Here is a 23,676-nt window from a genome sequence, read left to right on the forward strand (position 1 = left end):
TCTAGTATATTGACTGAATGAATGATACTAAAGTATCATGTTTATTCTTGGAGGGTACTCACTAGTGTCTGCACGATGGCGTGGTTAGTGGCATTCATGTAGGAGTTGAGAGGGAAGGCACACTCTCCCTCACAGTAATAAGCTGCATAGCCCTCTGGAGCTATGATCCAGTCCTGAGAGAGAGAGAGAGAGAGAGAGAGAGAGAGAGAGAGAGAGAGAGAGGAGGAGAGAGGGATAGAGAGAGAGAGAGAGAGAGAGAGAGGGATAGAGAGAGAGAGAGGATGAGAGAGGGATAGAGAGAGAGAGAGAGAGAGAGAGAGGATAGAGAGGGAGAGAGAGAGAGGAGAGAGAGAGAGAGAGGGATAGAGAGAGGGATAGGGAGGAGAGAGAGAGGGATAGAGAGAGGGATGGGAGAGAGAGAGAGAGAGAGAGAGAGAGGGATAGAGAGAGAGAGAGAGAGGGATAGAGAGAGGATAGAGAGAGAGAGAGAGGGATAGAGAGAGGGATAGAGAGAGGGATATATATATAGAGAGAGAGAGAGAGAGAGAGAGAGAGAGAGAGAGAGAGAGAGAGAGGGATAGAGGGTGGATAAAGAGAGAAAGAGAGTCACACTGTTATCCTTCATGTGATTGTGTGATCAGCATGTGATGCATGGCACAGTAGTCACGGTAGCCTCAGTAGTAACAACAAGCATCCCGGTTCTAAACTCAGAACTTGTTGTGAACTGTGGAGCCCTAGTAAGGCAATAAATCTGCCCCTTTCCTTAGCATAACCCACTGTTTACCCAGCTGTTGTAATGGATATCATGGACAACAGTGAGAACTGTAGATCACTTTGGATTTAGGTCTCTGCTAAGAAAAGGCATTAGGGAGGACAGGGAGGGAAACAGCGGGGACAGAGTGTAGAAGAGGAGAAAGAGGGAGAGACAGAGGAATGTGTGCGGTGCGCACGGTACCTGCCACCCCAGGTCTCTGAAACTGACATAGAGCTCGTGTTTCTTGCATGCCTGCTTCTGATCAGCACTGCTGTTCTCTGAGAGAGAGATAGGGGGAGAGAGAGAGAGAGAGAGAGAGAGAGAGAGAGAGAGAGAGAGAGAGAGAGAGAGAGAAAGAAACAAAGGAAGAAACAAAGAAACAGAAAGAAACAAAGGAAGAAAGAAAGAAAAATAAATGGAGAAAGAAGGAAGTGGAGAGATAAAGAGGAGTGTAAAACATTACAATATTATAGCTTGGAAACATAAAACCTTGCTGTACATGATATCAGTCTATGTAGTACAGGCCTAAAAATGTAGGGGTAGTTCACTGTGTCCTCTGAGACGTGGGGCTACCAGAGCAGAGAGGACAGAGAGAGGACAGAGGCTTAACCCATCTCTTTCACCACTCCATTCTATTCCCTCTCTTCTTCTTTCTATTCCCTCCCTCCCTCTGGTAGGGGTTCTGTAGAACATGCATTTGGCCCAGTCATTGGGATTGGGAATGATCAGGAACAACTGGTTCTCATCAGCTCTGTCACACATACACACACACACACAAACACACACACACACACACACACACACACACACACACACACACACACACACACACACACACACACACACACACACACACACACACACACACACACACACACACACACACACACACACACACACACACACACACACACACACACACACACACACACACACACACAGTGCAGACGTGATCTGCCCAGAACATAGGACCTGCCTTTGCTCTATGCTCGGTTCTTGGCCCTGTCTGTCCACTCCATGAGGCTCATGTATTTAAAGCCCATACATTAAGACATCAAGGTTCACCGTTTTGGCAAGTCGGTTAGGGCATCTACTTTGTAAATGACACAAGTAATTTTTCCTACAATTATTTAGAGACAGATTATTTCCTTATAATTCACTGTATCACAATTCCAGTGGGTCAGAAGTTTACATAGGCTAAGTTGACTGTGCCTTTAAACAGCTTGGAAAATTCCAGAAAATTGTCATGTCATGGCTTTAGAAGCTTCTGATAGGCTAATTGACAACATTTGAGTCAATTGGAGGTGTACCTCTGGATGTATTTCAAGGCCTACCTTCAAACTCAGTGCCGCTGCTTGACATCATGGGAAAATCAAAAGAAATCAGCCAAGACCTCAGAAAACACATTGTAGACCTCCACAAGTCTGGTTCATCCTTGGGAGCAATTTCCAAATGCCTGAAGGTACCACGTTCATCTGTACAAACAACAGTATGCAAGTATAAACATCATGGGACCACGCAGCTGTCATACCGCTCAGGAAGGAGGTGAACGTACTTTGGTGGGAAAAGTGCAAATCCCTCCCAGAACAACAGCAAAGGACCGTGTGAAGATGCTGGAGGAAACAGGTACAAAAGTATCTATATCCACAGTATAATGAGTCCTTAATCGACATAACCTGAAAGTCCGCTCAGCAAGGAAAAAGGCACTAGTCTACAACAACCATAAATAAAAGCCTGACTACGGTTTGCAACTGCACATGGGGACAAAAATCGTACTTTTTGGAGAAATGTCCTCTGGTCTGATGAAACAAAAATAGAACTGTTTGGCCATAATGAACATCGTTATGTTTGGAGGAAAAAGGGGGAGGCTTGCAAGCCGAAGAACACCATCCCAACCGTGAAGCACGGGGGTGTCAGCATCATGTTGTGGTGGTGCTTTGCTGCAGGAGGTAGTGGTGTACTTAACAAAATAGATGGCAAAATGAGAAAGGAAAATTATGTGGATATATTGAAGCAACATCTCAAGACATCAGTCAGGAAGTTAAAGCTTGGTCGCAAATGGATCTTCCAAATGAACAATGACCCCACGCATACTTCCAAAGTTGTGGAAATTCAAGGTATTGGAGTGGCCATCACAAAGCCCTGATCTCAATCCCATAGAAGATTTGTGGGCAGAACTGAAAAAGCTTGTGCGAGCAAGGAGGCCTACAAACCTGACTCAATTACATCAGCTCTGTCAGGAGGAATGGGACAAAATTCAGCCAACTTATTGTGGGAAGCTGGTGGAAGACTACCTGAAATGTTTGACCCAAGTTAAACAATTTTAAGGCAATGCTACCAAATACTAATTGATTGTATGTAAACTTCTGACCCACTGGGAATGTGATGAAATAAATAAAAGCTGAAAGAAATCATTCTCTCTACTATTATTCTGACATTTAAAATGAAGTGGTGATCCTAACTGACCCAAGACAAGGAATTTTTGTTTTGTGGGTACTATTTAATGAAGGTGCCAGTTGAGGACTTGTGAGGCGTCTGTTTCTCAAATTAGACACTAATGTACTTGTCCTCTAGTTTAGTTGTGCACCGGGGCCTCCCACTCCTCTTTCTATTCTGGTTAGAGACGGTTTACGCTGTTCTGAGAAGGGAGTAGTACACAGCGTTGTACGAGATCTTCCGTTTCTTGGCAATTTCTCACATGGAATAGCCTTTATTTCTCAGAACAAGAATAGACTGACGAGTTTGAGAAGAAAGTTATTTGTTTCTAGCCATTTTGAGCCTGTAATCGAACCCACAAATGCTGATGCTCCAGATACTCAACTAGTCTAAAGAAGGCCAGTTTTATTGCTTCTTTAATCAGAACAACAGTTGTCAGCTGTGCTAACATAATTGCAAAAGGGTTTTCTAATGATCAATAAACTTGGATTAGCTAACCCAACGTGCCATTGGAACACAGGAGTGATGGTTGCTGATAACAGGAGTGATGGTTGCTGCCTATGTAGATATTCCATTCTGCCGTTTCCAGCTACAATAGTCATTTACAACATTAGCAATGTCTACACTGTATTTCTGATCAATTTGATGTTATTTTAATGGACAAAAAAAAGTGACCCCGAACTTTTGAACGTGGTGTATGTAAAGACAAGATTAATTCAAGAATAGTGTGATGAGTGACAATATTAGCCTATCATGTGTAAATGATATATTATCACTTGTCAATAATGCCCAGCTGAAGGCAAACAGGGCATGCTTTTTCCCCCGACTTCTTCAAATTATAGTCGCTTACTTCATGTAGCCTAGCCCATAGGCCACTTCATGTAGCCTAGCCCATAGGCCACTTCATGTAGCCTAGCCCATAGGCTACTTCATGTAGCCTAGCCCATAGGCCACTTCATGTAGCCTAGCCCATAGGCCACTTCATGTAGCCTAGCCCATAGGCCACTTCATGTAGCCTAGCCCATAGGCCACTTCATGTAGCCTAGCCCATAGGCCTTTATGTTTTCATAACGTTTGTTTATTAACAACTAAAGTGGTCAAATAACGTCTTAAAATGAAGCACATTACTCCGCTTTACAACAGGTGTAGAGCCTAACTGGCATACAATACACAGCGCGTGAGTTTCTCGTTTGGGGAAGATGATTTTCACCATAAAAATGCACCTTTATAATAAAAGCGTTACATGCATAATCACATCTGTGGTCACTTTTGAGAATGTTGTTTTCCTGCTAATGGAACATTTGTGCTTATAACCTACTGCCGTGTACACATTGCTGCCCTCATAATGTGAAGAAATAGCCCAATAGTTTATCAACATTTTAAGTTAAACGTTCTCATCTGTTGCGTCAGGCTCCTTGCTTAAAACAGTTTTTTTTATGCTAGTGGTTGTATTAATGTGGGATCTATCACATTCCACAATGTCCCAGACTATGTTTGGAATATTTATTTCTCGCACAGAATAGAATATGTGAACTTTTGTACTATGGGGGATAGTAGATTGACATAGGCTAGTGCTTTTGCTGTTCGTTAGGCCTACTCATCTTATTTGCTGATGAAAAGTTAATGTGGACAGTTCTTCCATATCTTCAATATGCGCCTCGGAATTGGATGAGGACGCACACAGTTGGGTCCTGATGTGTATGTCTTCACTTGTTGTAAGGATCTACGCTGGAGACGAGAAGCAAGTACAAGGAGTGAACATTTACTGGAAAACGGACATCAAACCAAAACAAGAACACCGTCTGAAAAGGGGGAACATAACGACAATAATGCTGACAAGGGGAATAAACTGAGGAACAGACAGATATAGAAGGGCAATCAACAAAGTAATGGAGTCCAGGTGAGTCCAATATTGCGCAGCTATGCGTAATGATGGTGACAGGTGTGCGCAATGAAGAGCAGCCTGGCACCCTCGTGCGCCAGAGGGGGAGCGGGAACAGGCGTGACACTTGTAGCCTGTGAGAAAGAGGTGCTTCGGCACGCAGCCGGGAGAAGGGAATTATAATTATTATATGTAGCCCAAAGGGCACAACAGCCACTGGCCGCAAAAGGCATGCATTTTTTTAGGGGGCATAATGGCCACAAAAATGGGATGCCGCCAAATCGAAGCATTATCAAGTGCTTGTCAAATTGTGAATGAGAGACTGATGAAGTGTGTATAGCCTGTGCAAGAAACAAAGCAGAGCTCCTGCCTTTCATGCAACTTTTTTCAAATTATCATTCGAGTCGCATCATGCAGCCTTAGAATGTAGTAAAAATCATAACATATAGCCCAACTTTTTTGTATCACAACTAAAGTTACATAAATAACTCTAAATTAAGTATATATGAGTACCTCTTTCATTGTGAACTGTTCAACACAGAATAGCCGCATGTGCAAACTGTGAAAACGTGCAAACTGAAAACCACATATCCTGAGGCCACATTTATTGTAGCTGGGGGTTTTAACAAAGCAAATTTGAGGAAAAGTAAAACTCTTCCGAAATTCTATTAATACATTGACTGTAGTACAAGGCCCTCCCCCGCCCTCCCTTCGGCAAATCAGATCACGACTTCATTTTACTCCTCCCTTCCTATAGGCAGAAACTCAAACAGGAAGTACCAGTGCTGAGGTCAATTCAACGCTAGTCTGACTAATCGGAATCCATGCTTCAAGATTGTTTTGATCATGCGGACTGGGATATGTTCCAGATAGCCTCTCAGAATAACATTGACGTTTACACAGACATGGTGACTGAGTTCATCAGGAAGCGTATAGGGGATGTTGTTCCCACGGTGACTACTCAAATACAAACAGTGGAGTTATTCCCTCTGTAAGGCAATCAAACAGTCAAAACATCAGTACAGAGACAAAGTGGAGTCACAATTCAACGGCTCAGACACGAGACATATGTGGCAGGGTCTACAGACAATCACGGATTACAAAGGGAAAACCTGCCACGTCGCTCCCAAACGAGTTAAACATATTCTTCGTCCACTTTGAAGATAACACAGTGCACCGATGTGGCTCGCTCCCAAGGACTGTGGGCTCTCTTTCTCTGTGGCCAATGTGAGTAAGACATTTAAACGTGTTAATCTTCACAAGGCTGCCGGCCCAGACGGCATCCTTAGCCGCGTCCTCAGAGCATGCGCAGACCAGCTGGCTGGAGTGTTTACGGACATATTCAATCTCTCAAAACAAATCAAATCAAATTTATTTATATAGCCCTTCGTACATCAGTTGATATCTCAAAGTGCTGTACAGAAACCCAGCCTAAAACCCCAAACAGCAAGCAATGCAGGTGTAGAAGCACGGTGGCTAGGAACAACTCCCTAGAAAGGCCAAAACCTAGGAAGAAACCTAGAGAGGAACCAGGCTATGTGGGGTGGCCAGTCCTCTTCTGGCTGTGCCGGGTAGAGATTATAACAGAACATGGCCAAGATGTTCAAATGTTCATAAATGACCAGCATGGTCAAATAATAATAAGGCAGAACAGTTGAAACTGGAGCAGCAGCACGGCCAGGTGGACTGGGGATAGCAAGGAGTCATCATGTCAGGTAGTCCTGAGGCATGGTCCTAGGGCTCAGGTCCTCCGAGAGAGAGAAAGAAAGAGAGAATTAGAGAGAGCACACTTAAATTCACACAGGACACCGAATAAGACAGGAGAAGTACTCCAGATATAACAAACTGACCCTAGCCCACCGACACATAAACTACTGCAGCATAAATACTGGAGGCTGAGACAGGAGGGGTCAGGTGGCCCCATCCGAGGACACCCCCGGACAGGGCCAAACAGGAAGGATATAACCCCACCCACTTTGCCAAAGCATAGCCCCCACACCACTAGAGGGATATCTTCAACCACCAACTTACCATCCTGAGACAAGGCTGAGTATAGCCCACAAAGATCTCCGCCACGGCACAACCCAAGGGGGGGCGCCAACCCAGACAGGAAGATCACATCAGTGGCTCAACCCACTCAAGTGATTCTCCTTTCCCAGTCTGTTGTCCCCACATGCTTCAAGATGTCCACCATTGTTCCTGTACCCAAGAAAGCAAAAGTAACTGAACGAAATGTTTATCGCCCCGTAGCAGTCACCTCTGTCATCATGAAGTGCTTTGAGAGGCTAGTTAAGGATCATATCACCTCTACCTTACCTGACACCCTAGACCTACTTCAATTTTCTTACCGCCCCAATAGATCCACAGACGATGCAATCGCCATCACACTGCACACTGCCCTATCCCATCTGGACAAGAGGGATACCTACGTCAGAATGCTGTTCAACCTTCAACACCATAGTACCCTCCAAGCTCATTATTAAGCTCGGGGCCCTGGGTCTGAATCCGCCCTGTGCAACTGGGTCCTGGACTTCCTTACGGGCCGCCCCCAGGTGGTGAAGGAAGCAAACAACACCCCCACTTCGCTGATCCTCAACACAGGGGCACCAGAAGGGTGTGTACTTAGCACCCTCCTGTACTCCTTGTTCACTCATGACTCTGTGGCCATGCACACCTCCAACTCAAACATCAAGTTTGCAGATGACACAACAGTAGTAGGCCTGATTACCAACAATGACAAGACAGACAACAGGGAGGAGGTGAGGGCCCTGGCGGAGGGGTGCCAGGAAAATAACCTCTCCCTTAACATCAACAAAACGAAGGAGCTGATCGTGGACTTCAGGAAACAGCAGAGGGAGCATTCCCCTAACCACATCGACGGGACCACATTGGAGAAGGTGAAAAGCTTCAGGTTCCTTCGGCGTACACATTACTGATAATCTGAAATGGTTCACCCACACAGAGTGTGGTGAAGAAAGCGCAACAGTGCCTCTTCAACCTCAAAAGGCTGAAGAAATTTGGCTTGGCCCCTAAGACCTTCAGAAACATTTACAGATTTAGATTTACAGATGCACAATTGAGGGCATGCTTTCGGGCTGTCTCACCTCCTGGTACGGCAACTGCACCGCCCGCAAACCACAGGGCACTCCAGAGGGTGGTGTGGTCTGCCCAATGCATCACCGGGGCGACACTGCCTACCCTCCAGGATACCTACACCATCCGATGTCACAAAAGGCCAAAAAGATCATCAAGTACATAAACCACCTGAGCCACTGCCTGTTCACCCCACTATCATCCAGAAGGCGATTTCAGTACAGGTGCATCAAAGCTGGGACTGAGAGATGAAAAACAGCTTCTATCTCATGGCCATCAGACTGTTAAATAGCCATCACTAGCCGGCTACCACCCGGTTACTCAACCCTGCATCTTAGAGGCTGCTGCCCCATATACATAGACATGGAATCACTGGTCACTTTAATAATGGAATACTAGTCACTTTAATAATGTTTACATACTGCTTTACTCATCTTATATGTATATACTGTATTCTATTCTACTGTATTTTAGTCAATGCCACTCCAATGCCACTCCGACATTGCTCATCCTAATATTTACTTTTAGATTTGTGTGTATTGTTGTGAATTGTTAGATACTACTGCACTGTTGGAGCTAGGAACACAAGCATTTTGCTACACCCACAATAACATCTGCTAAACATGTGTATGTGATCAATAGAATTAGATTCCCTCAAATCGTTTGATGAATATATGTTTTCTATATTATTCAGCTATGTTAAATTGTTCATTCTTCATACTATAAAATAATGGCACGGAATTCGAAGAAAACCCACAGCCATATGACACAGCCAGATCAGGGCCTAACATAAGGACAACTCAGAGTATGCTATTCTGTTCTCCTGAAATACACTACATTTTCTTCATATCATTTTTCTTTACACCTGTTTATAATAAATAATGGACTTATTGTGATGGTGTCGGCTGTATTACATGGATGTATTAGACTTTTTAAAATGTAGATGTTCCAAAGGTCTGCATCAGTGGCTTGTGGAAGCCAGGAGATGCTAAATGTGTTTATGTTAATTAACGGTCAATTACCGTGAGACCGGCAGTTATTTCATGACCACCACAGCGCGGGTGAAAACAGCTCGTTGATGAGAGGTCAAAGGAGAATGGCAAAAATCGTGCCAGCTAACAGACAAACAGGCAGATAACGGTGCAGTACAACAGTGGTGTGCAGAACGGCATCTCGGAACGCACAATTTGTCGGACCTTGGCACGGATGGGCTGTTGCAGCAGATGACCACACCAGGTTCCACTCCTATCAGCTAAAAACAAGAAGAAAAGCCTCCAGTGGGCATGTGATCACCAACACTGGACAATAAGGAGTGGCAGAACTTTTCCTGGTCTGACAGAAAATGGTTCCTGTTGCGTCATGTTGATGGCAGCGTCAGGATTTGGAGTAAGCAGCATGAGTCCATGGCCCCATCCTGCCTGGTGTCAACGGTACAGGCTGGTTGGATTGGGGTAATGGTGTGGGGAATGTTTTCCTGGCACACGTTAGGTCCCTTGATACCAACTGAGCAACTTTTGCATGCCCTGAATCATTTAGGCTGTTCTGGAGTCAAAGGTACTAGATGGGTGTACCTAATAAAATGGTGTATGTGATCATATACAAATGTAAGCAAGGTTTGAAATGATGTTTTAGTCAAATATTATATCTGCTTGGGTTTCTTGCAGTCAATTTGCAGCCTACAGTTTTTTTTCTAACGTTGTTCCGGCCCCCAGACCATCCGCTCAAGAAACAATCGGCCCGCAGCTGAATCTATTTGATGAACCCTGGCCTAGACTATTTTCCTATCCAGTCCCAATCCCACTGAAATCCAAAATCTGGACTCTTGTCTCGCATGAAAATCTACTATCTGTATGATCATTAACTCGATTAAGAGAAAAAATAGGAGGTTATCTAGCAAGCTTAGCAACTTTGGTCACTTGACCTTTGTTTGACTGCCATTACAAAGTTTGTATAATTGGTTTGGAGGGGGAAGTGTGTGTGTGTGTGTGTGTGTACATCTGTGTGTGTGTGTGTGTGTGTGTGTGTGTGTGTGTGTGTGTGTGTGTGTGTGTGTGTGTGTACACGTCTGTGTGTGCGTGCATGTGTGTTGATCCTTGGAGATATGTGGAGAATTATTGTAAGGAGGCTGTAGTAGACAGTAGTAGCCCTGGCCTCCATCTGCCTCCCATTTCACCTGGAACCCACACCAGAGCCAGCCACCACTACACCAACATATCACTGTGCCATTTAAAAGGCCTTCCACAAATACACCTACTGCTGTAAGGCACATTCTCTTAGCCTCCCTCTCCCCTCATCCCCCAGTCCTTACCTGCGATGTTGGTCACTCGGAGTGCCTCCTGGCCCTTGTTGGCCCCTTTGGAGCGGTTGGGGTTGCGTTGTTTGGTGCCCCCTGGTGCTGAGCGGATGCTGCGCAGGTGCACCTCTGTGGCTTTGAAGAAGGCCACCATGAAGGGCTGTTTATTCTGAGGACCACTGAGGCCAATCAGCCCTGCCATCCGCAGGTTCACACTCTCACCTGCAGGGTGAGACACAGAGGACAGCGTGTCAGAGACATGTCTCTGTGAGTGTGTGTATCTAAAGTGCGTGTGGCCCACTCAGTCTCTAATGAGAACCATTTATTTAGTCTGTGTAATGCTGAAGATTTATGTTATCCCAAATATGAGGATCTCTCTCTCTCTCTCTCTTGCTCTCGCTCTCACTCTCTCTCTCTCTCTTTCAGTTTGGACCTGGGAAATGTCAAGCACCAAAGTAATACCAGACATCAAAGAGATACACTCTCTCCCAATGGATCTGACGGTGTTTAAGGTTTGTGTGTGTGGCAGGTTAGCGTTTTTAATCATGAAGCTTGTTCTGGCGGCAGCTCTGCAGAGCTGGCACTAGCTGGCACTGCCACAATGTCATAAAATCTGATTTTAAACCTAATGCTAATCTTAACCCTAACCTTAACCACATTGCTAACCCTAATGCCAAACCCTAACCATAGATTAAGACCAAAAATGCATTTTTACAATATAGTCAATAAAGTCCATTTTGACTTTGCAGCTGGTCTATCTAGTAGAAATTGCTCAGTTCTGCCTCAAGGACTCCCAAAAAAATGTCAACATGTGTGTGTGAGAGAGAGATCTGGGTGAACATGTGATGTTCAGAGGAATGTGCCTGTGATCATAGTGCAGAGGTAAACTCATGTTGCCCATAGCCAGTGGCGGTTCTAGCTTGTATGGATCCCTGGACAAGCCCCCCCTTCAGCGCCCCGTGCCGCCCCCGGTAAGATGCCCATGTAACCTATACCTATATCCGCCACTGCCCACAGCCCACGGTGATGGGACGTCTCACGAGCATGCCAGCACACGCCTGTCCATACCCCTCCCAACACACACTGTCCCTAACATGAAAGAAACATGGATCATCCTTCTATCATCACTGAGGTAACAGTCTCCTCAGAAACACTGTCAGTACTGTCAACAGTACTACTGTTGATGCTGCTGTTGTTGTTATTGATTTGAAATGACTAACATCCTGCCATCCTGATAGCAATCTCGCCTCCGCTCTAAAGAGAAACTTGACTCAATAGAAATACATCTGCATTACATGTTGTTTGTTGTAATCTCTTCTGCATGGGTGATAGTGATGATGAGGGTATAGTGGATCGTGTTAAATAATGACGGCTTGTATTATCCCTCTACCAGTGTGTTCTCTCTGTGTTGTGTGCTGGTAGAGAATGTGCCATTGCTATGCACTGAGGTCATACTGCTCATGCTGTCTCCTGTTCTTACATGAATCCAGGCCCCATATACATCATTTAGATCCTAATTAATAAGATTATATGGAAAGGGATGAGCTGGTCCTAGATCAGTACTCATAATGTAAGCTATATGGTTAGGGGTCCTGGTTCTTATATGGTTTGACCTCTCATATAGAAGTTCTGGTTTAGAGAGCTCCCTCTGGGTTCTAGACCTGGTTCAAAGGCCCTCTACTTACCGGCAGTGCTCTCCAGAGCCAGCTGCAGGCCCAGGTTGTGTCCAGGATTCAGAACCCAGTGGTTACTGGTCAATGTCACATCAATCACCAGCCACCCCTCCTCAGCCGCCCAGATGACCCGCGAGTCCAACAGAAACAAGTCCGACTTCCTGGAGGAGATACACACACACACACATGTGCATGCATGAGTAAACATTCACACAAACACGGAGACAAACACACACACATACACAACCAGACCCACATGGGACCCAAACATGCACACACACACACAGATACAGACAAACACACACACAAGCCTGCAAACTTAAATAACGTGCAAAAAGTGTGGAGCTGAGGAGTAGAACAAGTAAGAGAGCGAGATCAGGGCAACAGAGAAAGAGGGAGGGAGGGAGGGAGGGAGGGAGGGAGGGAGGGAGGGAGGGAGGGAGGGAGGGAGGGAGGGAGGGAGGGAGGGAGGGAGGGAGGGAGGGAGGGAGGGAGGGAGGGAGGGAGGGAGGGAGGGAGGGAGGGAGGGAGGGAGGGAGGGAGGGAGGGCCCCAGATGGGGAGGTCCAGGGGAACACTTAATTTCCTCAATTGACAATAATGACTTTATAAACGACTGCTCCATTCATACTGAACACACTGTCCATTGAATTAAGGGAGTGAAACAGAAAAAGAGCCAGAGAGAGAGAGAGAAGGATAGAGAGAGAGAGAGAGAGAAGGATAGAGAAAGAGGTAGAGAGAGAGAGAGAGAGGTAGAGAGAGAGCCAGAGAGAGAGAGAGAGAGAAAGAGGTAGAGAGAGAGAGAGAGAGGTAGAGAGAGGGAGGTAGAGAGAGAGAGAGAGAGAGAGAGAAAGAGGTAGAGAGAGGGAGGTAGAGAGAGAGAGAGAGAGAGCCAGAGAGAGAGAGAAAGAAGGATAGAGAGAGAGAGGTAGAGAGAGAGAGAGAGCCAGAGAGAGAGAAAGAAGGATAGAGAGAGAGAGGTAGAGAGAGAGCGAGAGAGAGAAAGTGGTAGAGAGAGAGAGAGAGGTAGAGAGAGAGAGAGAGAGAGAGAGAAAGAAGGATAGAGAGAGAGAGGTAGAGAGAGAGAAAGAAGGATAGAGAGAGAGAGAGAGGTAGAGAGAGAGAGAAAGAAGGATAGAGAGAGAGAAAGAAGGATAGAGAGAAAGAAAGAAAGAATGAAGGAGAGAGAAAGAATCCTTGTCCAACTAAAAATCAATGTTCTAAAGTGGATTGTTTTTGTCTTTTTCTCCTCTTTTCCGTTCTGATATTCTATCCCTTCTTCCTCCAGTGTCCATCATTCCTCCCAGGCCAGTGTTGGTCTACTGACAGGTTGGATAGTGTGTCATAGTGCTCTGCTTCACACACACTTCCCTGGCAGAGGGATATATGTGTTGTTCCCCCTAGAGCTGTGCAGGCAGTAGAAGCCTTTAGGAGGGGTCAGAGACCTGGCCCTTTACACAGCATAGGTTATACACACCTTCCACATGGCTGTGGGAAAGACTGGATATATCCACTGATCTTTGAAAACAATGGTGGGAGAATAGAAGTGAGGGAACACAACCTGTTGCTGTGTGACATAACAGAGGAGAACCCTAAAACATACTGACACACACACTGTCCCTCACCTGTCGTTGTGTTCCTTCAGCACCTGGTAGACACTGATGCAGAAGGTCTCATTCTCAAAGCGTTCGTGGATGAAGTCCTTATAGATGCGGAACTCTGCAGCGGTGACCGCTTCGCCATCGGGGATACGTGATAGGTCGAAACGAAACTCTCTGTGGTGCCGCCGGACCGAGAGAAACTCCTTATCGTGCTCCACTGGAACACAAAAACACGCACAAAGGATCAGACAGACAGAACACCACAAACACAAGCATGCACGTGCACACACACAAACTCTCTCCTCTCCTCTGAACCCCAGAGACTCGTCTCTCCTCTCCTCCTCTCTGAACCCCAGAGACTCGTCTCTCCTCTCCTCCTCTCTGAACCCCAGAGACTCGTCTCTCCTCTCCTCCTCCCTGAACACCAGAGACTAGTCTCTCCTCCTCTCTGAACCCCAGAGACTAGTCTCTCCTCTCCTCCTCTCTGAACCCCAGAGAATCGTCTCTCCTCTCCTCCTCTCTGAACCCCAGAGACTCGTCTCTCCTCTCCTCCTCTCTGAACCCCAGAGACTAGTCTCTCCTCTCCTCCTCTCTGAACCCCAGAGAATCGTCTCTCCTCTCCTCCTCTCTGAACCCCCAGAGACAAGTCTTTCCTCTCCTCCTCTCTGAACCCCAGAGACTCGTCTCTCCTCTTCTCTGTACCCCAGAGACTCGTCTCTCCTCTCATCCTCTCTGAACCTCTGAACCTCTCTCTCACACACACACACACACACACACACACACAGGTAGCCTAGTGGTTAGAGTAGACTAGCGGCAGGTAGCCTAGTGGTCTGAGTGTTGGATTAGTAACCGAAAGGTTGCTAGTTTGAATCCCCGATCTGTCGATCTGCCCTTGAGAAAGGCACTTAACCCTAATTGCTCCAGGTTTGCCGTCAATAATGGCTGATCCCTGGCTGTGACCCCACTCTCCAAGTGTGTCTCAGGGGGAGTTGGGATATGCAAAAATATATATTTCACACCTCACACTTGTACAGGTTGTGAAACAGGACAAATATAAGCACCCCCTGTTTGACTGTTGGAGTGTGCACATACAATTTTGCACGCCCAATTTTTCAGTTTTTGATTTGTTAAAAAAGTTTGAAATATCCAATAAATGTCGTTCCACTTCATGATTGTGTCCCACTTGTTGTTGATTCTTCACAAAAAAATACAGTTTTATATCTTTATGTTTGAAGCCTGAAATGTGGCAAAAGGTCGCAAAGTTCAAGGGGTCCGAATACTTTCGCAAGGCACTGTAGATACACACTCACATACTAAAGATGGTGCTGTATGGCTGCTGTCTTGCTCTGACCCAATGCAGCCATTTTGTGATTCCGCACTGAGCTAAAGGGTAGAGCTGCCACTTTCAAGGAGCGGGACTCATTCATTTATTTAACCTTTATTTATCTAGGCAAGTCAGTTAAGAACAAATTCTTATTTACAATGACGGCCTACGAAAAGGCAAAAGGCCCCCTGCGGGGACGGGGCCTGGGATTAAAAATAAAAAGGAGGCCCACAAGAATGGAATGGTGTACCGTATCAAAAGCTTTGGCCAAGTCAATAAAAATAGCAGCACAATATTGCTTAGAATCAAGGGCAATGGCGACATCATTGAGGACCTTAAAGGTTGCAGTGACACATCCATAACCTGAGTGGAAACCAGATTTCATACCAGAGATAATACTATAGACATCAAGAAAGCCAGTCAGACAAGTTTTTCCAACACTTTTGATAAGCAGGGCCTATAGGCCTATAACAGTTTATCGCCCCCTTTAAGTAAAGGACTAACTGTGGTTGCCTTCCAAGCAATGGGAACCTCCCCAGAAAGGAGAGACAGGTTAAAAAGGTCGGAGATAGGCTTGGCGATGATAGGGGCAGCAACCTTAAAGAAGAAAGGGTCTAAACCATCCGACCCAGATGTTTTTTTGAGGTCAAGTTTCAGGAGCTCCTTTAGCACCTCAGACTCAGGGACTGCCTGCAGGGATAAACTTTGTAGCGGGGCAGGGGGAAAAGAGGGAGAAGCATCAGGGATAGTAGCATTAAGAAGGGGTGGGAGATGAGGAAATGTTGGATGGGCAAGGTGGCATGGCTGAGTCAAATAGGAATCCTGACTTAATGAAGTGGTGATTAAAGGGCTCAGCCATCTGCTTCTTGTCAGTAACAACCACATCATCAACTTTAAGGAACATTAAGTACTTCTTGGGTTTAGAACCACAGAGAGAGAACTGCTCCTTAAAGTAACTAACTTTGGCCTTCCGGATAGCCTGAGTGCACTTATTTCTCGTTTGCCTGAACGAGAGCTAGTCAGCGTGAGCATGCGTGTGCCGAGCCTTTTGCCAAATGCAATTCTTGTGGTGGATCAACTCTGCGAGATCACGGTCGAACCAGGGGCTGAACATGTTTTTAATTCTCATTTTCTTTATGGGGCCATGTTTGTTAACAATTCCACTGAAAATATCAAAAAAGAAGGTCCAAGTGTCTTCGACAGTGGGGATCAAGCTGTTTCTATACCATTTTACAGAGGCCAGTTCATGAAGGAAGGCTTGCTCATTAAAGTTTTTTAGCAAACGTCTATGACAAATCAGGAAAGGTTGTTTCACTGAGCAGCCATTACGAACACAGGCTGTAAAACTTTGATCACTAAGGTCATTACAGAAAACACCAGACTGATACGCGGACGCTAAAAAGAAATCCTGCTATGCCCTCAGTCATACCATCAAACAGGCAAAGCGTCAATACAGGACTAAGATTGAATCGTCCTACACCGGCTCGCACAGTCGTGAGTCTACCAAATGAGCTAAATTACTTCTATGCTCACTTTGAGGCAAGCAACACTAAAGCATGCATGAGAGCATCAGCTGTTCCGGACAACTGTGTGATCACGCTCTCCGTAGCCGATGTGAGTAAGACATCGGTCAACATTCACAAGGCCGAGGGGCCAGAAGGATTACCAGGACAGGTACTCCGAGCATGCACTCACCAACTGGCAAGTGTCTTCACTGACATTTTCAACCTGTCCCTGATTGAGTCTGTAATACCAACATGTTTCAAGCAGACCACCATAGTCCCTGAGCCCAATAACACTAAGGTAACCTGCCTAAATGACTGCCGACCCGTAGCACTCACGTATGTAGCCATGAAGGGCTTTGAAAGTCTGGTCATGGCTCACATCAACATCATTACCCCAGAAACCCTAGACCCACTTCAATTTGCATACCCCCCCAACAGATCCACAGATGATGCAATCTCTATTGCACTCCACACTGCCCTTTCCCACCTGGACGAAAGGAACACCTACATGAGAATGCTATTCATTCACTACAGCTCAGCATTCACATCATAGTGCCCTCAAAGCTCATCACTAAGCTAAGGACCCTGGGACTAAACACCTCCCTCTCAACTGGATCCTGGACTTCCTGACGGGCTGCCCCCAATGGGTAAGGGTAGGTAACAACACATCTGCCACACTGATCCTCAACACGGGGGCCCCTCAAGGGTGCATGCTCAGTCCCCTCCTGTACTCCTTGTTCACCCACGGCTGCATGGCCAGGCTCCAACAACATCATTAAGTTTGCCGACCAAACAATAGTGGTAGGCCTGATCACCAACAACGATGAGACAGCCTATAGGTAGGAGGTCAGAGACTTGGCCATGTGGCGCCAGGATAACAACCTCTCCCTCAATGTGATCAAGATAAAGGATGTGATTGTGGACTGCAGGAAAAGGAGGACCGAGGTTTAAAGCTTCAAGTTCCTTTGTGTTCATATCACCAACTAACTATCATGGTCCAAACACACCAAGACAGTTGTGAAGAGGGCATGCAAAGCCTATTCCCCCCAGGAGACTGAAACGATTTGGCATGGGTCCTATTATCTTCAAAAATGTCTACAGCTGCACCATCGAGCGCAACCTAACTGGTTGCATCACTGTCTGGTATGGCAAATGCTCAGACTCCGACCGCAAGACACTAAGCTTCCTGCCATCCAGGAAGGCCCTCTATGCCAGGCGGTGTCAGAGGAGAGCCCTAAAAATGGTCAAAGACTCCAGCCACCATAGTCATAGATTGTTCTCTCTGCTAATCAAATGGCTACCCAGCCTATTTGCAGCCCCCCCCTGCTGCTGCTACTCTCTGGTTATTATAACTTTAACTCTACCTACATATACATATTACCTCAATTACCTTGACTAACCGGTGCCCTCACACATTGACGCTTCGCTACTGTTATTTTACTTCTGTTCTTTAACTATTTGTTGTTTTTATTTAATTATTTACATTTTTTTTTACTTCACAATAATTTTATCTTATAACTGCATTGTTGGATAATGGCTTATAAGTAAGCATTTCACTGTAAGGTCTACACCTGTTGTGTTCGGCGCATGTCACGAATACAATTTGATTTTATTTTATTTTGGCCCCTGAAGGCAAATCAGATCTTGACTCTACACTCTGAAAAAAACAGTGCTTTCATGAACCTAAAAGGGTTCTTCGGCTGTCCTCATAGGAGAACCCTTTGAAGAACCCGTTTTAGTTCCAGGTAGAACCCTTTCCCCAACTCAAAATGGTTATACCTGGAAACAAAAAGGGTGTTGCTATGGGATCAGCCAAAGAACCCTTTCGGAACCCTTTTTTCTAAGAGTGTATTATCCTGCTTTCTGTTCACAAACAAAAGCTCAAACAGGAAGTACCAGTGACACGCTCTGTAGAAAAATGGTCTACCGAAGCAAAGGCTATGCTGCAGGACTGCCTTGCTAGCTGACTGGAATATTCTCCGGGACTCTGCTGATAGCATCGACGAGCTAACCACATCTGTCACCGGTTTGATAAGGAAATGCATCACCGATGTCGTTCCCACAGTGAAGGTTCGCTACTTCCCCAAGCAGCCAACCCCGAGGCTACGTCTGAGGACACGAACGTGTACATGAAGTCCCGCTACGACCTCCGTAAAGCCATCAATCAAAGGTGGAATCCTATTATACAATACCGGCTCCGACGCTCAACGCATGTGGCAGGGGCTTACCTGTTCATTATGGACTACAAAGGAAGCCCTAGCCATCATCTGCTCAATGACGTCTCTCTACAAGACGAACTCAATGCCTTTTATGCACACTTCGACTGCTGACCCCGGAGGACAGGGTGATATCTCTCGACGAGACTGATGTGAGTACGTTTTTTAAACAGTTTAACACTCGTAAGGTAGCAGAGCCTATAGGGAGTCACTTGTCTCTTAGTTGTATCTAATTTACCCGTCCCTCCCTCCCTACAATCCTAATCCTCTATCCCTTCCTCCCTCTCTTCCTCTCCCCCTTTCAGTTGTGATCAGGGCCTGGTGACCAAAGACCCCCTCCCCCCACAGCAGCTCCCCACCCCCTCTCTAGCCCCCCATCACCGTGCTCCCACTCAACAGCTCTTTATCAGACACAGACCGCCTCTGATCTCAGAGCAGCTTTGACTGTATTGCCAGTGACACATCTCTGCCAAGGTCTCCAGTCCACACACACATAGAGCGAAAACATACACATGCACACACTCACACACGCGCACACACGCACACACATGCACACTCTGAATCACACTCATACACCATAGAGTGAAAAACGCACACTCACATAGTCAGACACACACAGTTCCACACCCTGTGATGTGAGATGCCGTTGTCCTTGTACTGCACCAGCTGCTATGGATGGATGTGAATGAGGGAGAAAAGCTGATCGACTGAGGAGAACACATTGCCCATTGATGAGTGTTTGGATTCCATTCAGTCTCTCCTGCCTCTTACTATGTCTCTGCAATACATCTACAGTATATCACATTGCTCCGCTTTTCATTTAATCTCTTTCTCTTCTTTTTACTGTTGCTACTTTCATTCACCATTATCATATCGAACACACTATAACACAGACAGGAACAGTGTGGGTGCATGTATGTCTTACAAAGACAGCACTGTCTGACTGGGCAGCGAGTGCAGGGTAAAGGCATGGATCTAATTACTGTCCAATGGGGCAAAGCTCTCTCTCTCTCTCTCCCTCTCTCTATCTCTCTTTCCCTCTCTCTCTCTCTCTCTCCCTTTCTCCCTCTCTCTCTCTCTCTCTCTCTCTCTCTCTGTCTCTCTATCTCTCTTTCCCTCTCTCTCTCTCTCTCTCTCTCTCTCTCTCTCTCTCTGTCTCTCTCTCTCTCTCTCTCTCTGTCTCTCTCTCTCCCTCTCTCTCTCTCTCTCCCTCTCGCTCTCTCTCTCTCTCCCTCTCTCTCTCTCTCTCTCCCTCTCTCTAAAAGGCCCTTCTTTCCTTGTCTCTTAGATCATTCACAGCCTTGTGGAAGTTACTTGTGGTGTTGATGTTTAGACCAAGGTAGGTATAATTCTTTGTGTGCTTTAGGGCAACAGTGTGTCACATCCTGATCTGTTTCACCTGTCCTTGTGATTGTCTCCACCCCCTCTAAGGTGTCGCTTATTTTCCCCAGTGTATTTATCCCTGTGTTTCCTGTCTCTCCGTGCCAGTGTATTTATCCCTGTGTTTCCTGTCTCTCTGTGCCAGTGTATTTATCCCTGTGTTTCCTGTCTCTCCGTGCCAGTGTATTTATCCCTGTGTTTCCTGTCTCTCTGTGCCAGTGTATTTATCCCTGTGTTTCCTGTCTCTCTGTGCCAGTGTATTTATCCCTGTGTTTCCTGTCTCTCTGTGCCAGTGTATTTATCCCTGTGTTTCCTGTCTCTCTGTGCCAGTTCGTCTTATATGTTTCCAAGTCAACCAGCATTTTTTCGATCTCCAGCTTTTTGCATTCTCCTTTTTATAGTCCTCCAGGTTTTGATGCTTGCCTGTTTCTGGACTTTGTACCCAGTCTTGACCATGAGCCTGTCTGCCACTCTGTACCTCCTGGACTCTGATCTGGTTTTGACCTTTTTGCCTGTCCACAACCATTCTCTTGCCTACCCCTTTGGATTAATAAACATTATAAGACTCCAACCATCTGCCTCCTGTGTCTGCATTTGGGTCTCGCCTTGTGCCTTGATACAGTGTCTAGATATAATTTGTATTTGTTGCCCTGGCAACTGGACCTTTTTTGGAACACCATTATTTTTGTCTTACTGAGACTTACTGTCAGGGCCACGGTCACGGAATTATGTGCAGAAGATCTTGGGGCTGCTGTAGGGCCCTCCTTGGTTGGGGACAAAAGCACCAGATCAACAGCAAACAGTAGACATTTGACTTCAGTCTTCCCAGCCTGGTGCAGGTCTACAATTTTGTTTCTGGTGTCCTTTGACAGCTCTTTGGTCTTGGCCATAGTGGAGTTTGGAGTGTGACTGTTTGAGGTTGTGGACAGGTGTCTTTTATACTGATAACAAGTTCAAACAGGTGCCATTAATACAGGTAACGAGTGAAGGACAGAGGAGCCTCTTAAAGAAGAAGTTACAGGTCTGTGAGAGCCAGAAATCTTGCTTGTTTGTAGGTGACCAAATACTTATTTTCCACCATAATTTGCAAATAAATTCATAAAAAATCCTACAATGTGATTTTCTCATTTTGTCTGTCATAGTTGAAGTGTACCTATGATGAAAATTACAGGCCTCTCTCATCTTTTTAAGTGGGAGAACTTGCACAATTGGTGGCTGACTAAATACTTTTTTGCCCCACTGTACATATACATATGAGATGAGTAATGTAGGGTATGTAAACATTATATTAAGTGGCATTGTTTAAAGTGGCTAGTGATACTTTTTTTTTACATCAATTTACATAAATTTCCATTATTAAAGTGAGCTGGAGTTGAGTCAGTATGTTGGCAGCAGCCACTCAATGTTAGTGGTGGCTGTTTAACAGTCTGATGGCCTTGAGGTACAAGCTATTTTTCAGTCTCTCGGTCCCTGCTTTGATGCACCTGTACTGACCTCGCCTTCTGGATGATAGCAGGGTGAACAGGCAGTGGCTCGGGTGGTTGTTGTCCTTGATGATCTTTATGGCCTTTCTGTGACATCGGGTGGTGTAGGTGTCCTGGAGGGCAGGTAGTGGGTGATGCGTTGAGCAGACCTCACTACCCTCTGGAGAGCCTTACAGTTGTGGGCGGAGCAGTTGCCGTACCAGGCGGTGATACAGCCCGACAGGATGCTCTCGATTGTGCATCTGTAGAAGTTTGTGAGTGCTTTTGGTGACAAGCCAAATTTCTTCAGCCTCCTGAGGATGAAGAGGCGCTGCTGCGCCTTCTTCACAACGCTGTTTGTGTGGGTGGACCAATTCAGTTTGTCCGTGATGTGTACGCCGAGGAACTTAAAACTTTCCACCTTCTCCACAACTGTCCTGTCGATGTGGATAGGGGGGGTTCTCCCTCTGCTGTTTCCTGAAGTCCACAATCATCTCCTTTGTTTTGTTGACGTTGAGTGTGAGGTTATTTTCCTGACACCACACTCCGAGGGCCCTCACCTCCTCCCCGTAGGCCATCTCGTCGTTGTTGGTAATCAAGCCTACCACTGTAGTGTCGTCTGCAAACTTGATGATTGAGTTGGAGGCATGCATGGCCACGCAGTCATGGGTGAACAGGGAGTACAGGAGAGGGCTCAGAACGCACCCTTGTGGGGCCCCAGTGTTGAGGATCAGTGGGGTGGAGATGTTGTTACCTACCCTCACTACCTGGGGGCGGCCCGTCAGGAAGTCCAGTACCCAGTTGCACAGGGCGGGGTCGAGACCCAGGGTCTCGAGCTTGATGACGAGTTTGGAGGGTACTATGGTGTTAAATGCTGAGCTGTAGTCGATGAACAGCATTCTCACATAGGTATTCCTCTTGTCCAGATGGGTTAGGGCAGTGTGGCAGTGTGGTTGCGATTGCGTCGTCTGTGGACCTATCGGGGTGGTAAGCAAATTGGAGTGGGTCTAGGGTGTCAGGTAGGGTGGCACTTCATGATGACGGAAGTGAGTGCTACGGGGCGGTAGTCGTTTAGCTCAGTTACCTTAGCTTTCTTGGGAACAGGAACAATGGTGGCCCTCTTGAAGCATGTGGGAACAGCAGACTAGGAGAAGGATTGATTGAATATGTCCGTAAACACACCAGCCAGCCGGTCTGCGCATGCTCTGAGGACGCGGCTGGGGATGCCGTCTGGGCCTGCAGCCATGCGAGGGTTTAAATGTTTTACTCACGTTGGCTGCAGTGAAGGAGAGTCCGCAGGTTTTGGTAGCGGGCCGTGTCAGTGGCACGGTATTGTCTACAAAGCGAGCAAAGTTATTTAGTCTGTCTGGGAGCAAGACATCCTGGTCCGCGACGGGGCTGGTTTTCTTTTTGTAATCCGTGATTGACTGTAGACCCTGCCACATACCTCTTGTGTCTGAGCCGTTGAATTGCAACTCTACTTTGTCTCTATACTGACGCTTACTCAACTAGTCTAAAGGCCAGTTTTAATGCCACTTTAATCAGAACAACAGTTTTCAGCTGTGCTAACATAACTGCAGAAGGGTTTTCTAATGATCAATTAGCCCTTTAAAATGATCAACTTGGATTAGCTAACACAATGTGCCATTGGAACACAGGAGTGATGGTTGCTGATAATGGGCCTCTGTATGCCTATGTAGATATTCCATAAAAACCTGCCGTTTCCAGCTACAATAGGCATTTACAACATTAACTATGTCTACACTATTTCGGATCAATTTTAAGTTATTTTAATGGATAAAAAAATGTGCTTTTCTATCAAAAACAAGGAAATGTCTCAGTGACCCCAAACTTGAATGGTAGTGTACAGTGTACTGTACTACTATAACTAACTAGAGCCCAGGGGAACTTTCAGGAACACCTGCTCTGATCCTCCCTTCCCCTCTCAACTTTCTCCTCTCCTCACTCCTTCCTCCAATCCTCTTTCTCCTCTCATCCCCTCCTCTTTCTCCTCTCCTCTTTCTCCTCTCTATCCCCTCCTCTCCATCCTCTCCTCT

General features: G+C 46.1%; 1 protein-coding gene across 1 annotated transcript in view; it reads right to left on the reverse strand.

Moving 5' to 3' along the window:
• The window catches only part of LOC109869640 (bone morphogenetic protein 7-like), a 66,359-nt gene that overhangs the window by 1,464 nt on the left and 41,219 nt on the right, over nt 1-23,676 (reverse strand). Inside the window, 5 exon segments of the mRNA XM_020459912.2 lie at nt 63-173; nt 956-1,032; nt 10,474-10,680; nt 12,144-12,292; nt 13,756-13,948. Of these exon segments, the coding sequence (XP_020315501.2) occupies nt 63-173; nt 956-1,032; nt 10,474-10,680; nt 12,144-12,292; nt 13,756-13,948 (737 nt within the window).

This window comes from Oncorhynchus kisutch, linkage group LG24 (genome assembly GCF_002021735.2).
Source record: "Oncorhynchus kisutch isolate 150728-3 linkage group LG24, Okis_V2, whole genome shotgun sequence".
NCBI classification, from domain to species: Eukaryota; Metazoa; Chordata; class Actinopteri; order Salmoniformes; family Salmonidae; genus Oncorhynchus; species Oncorhynchus kisutch.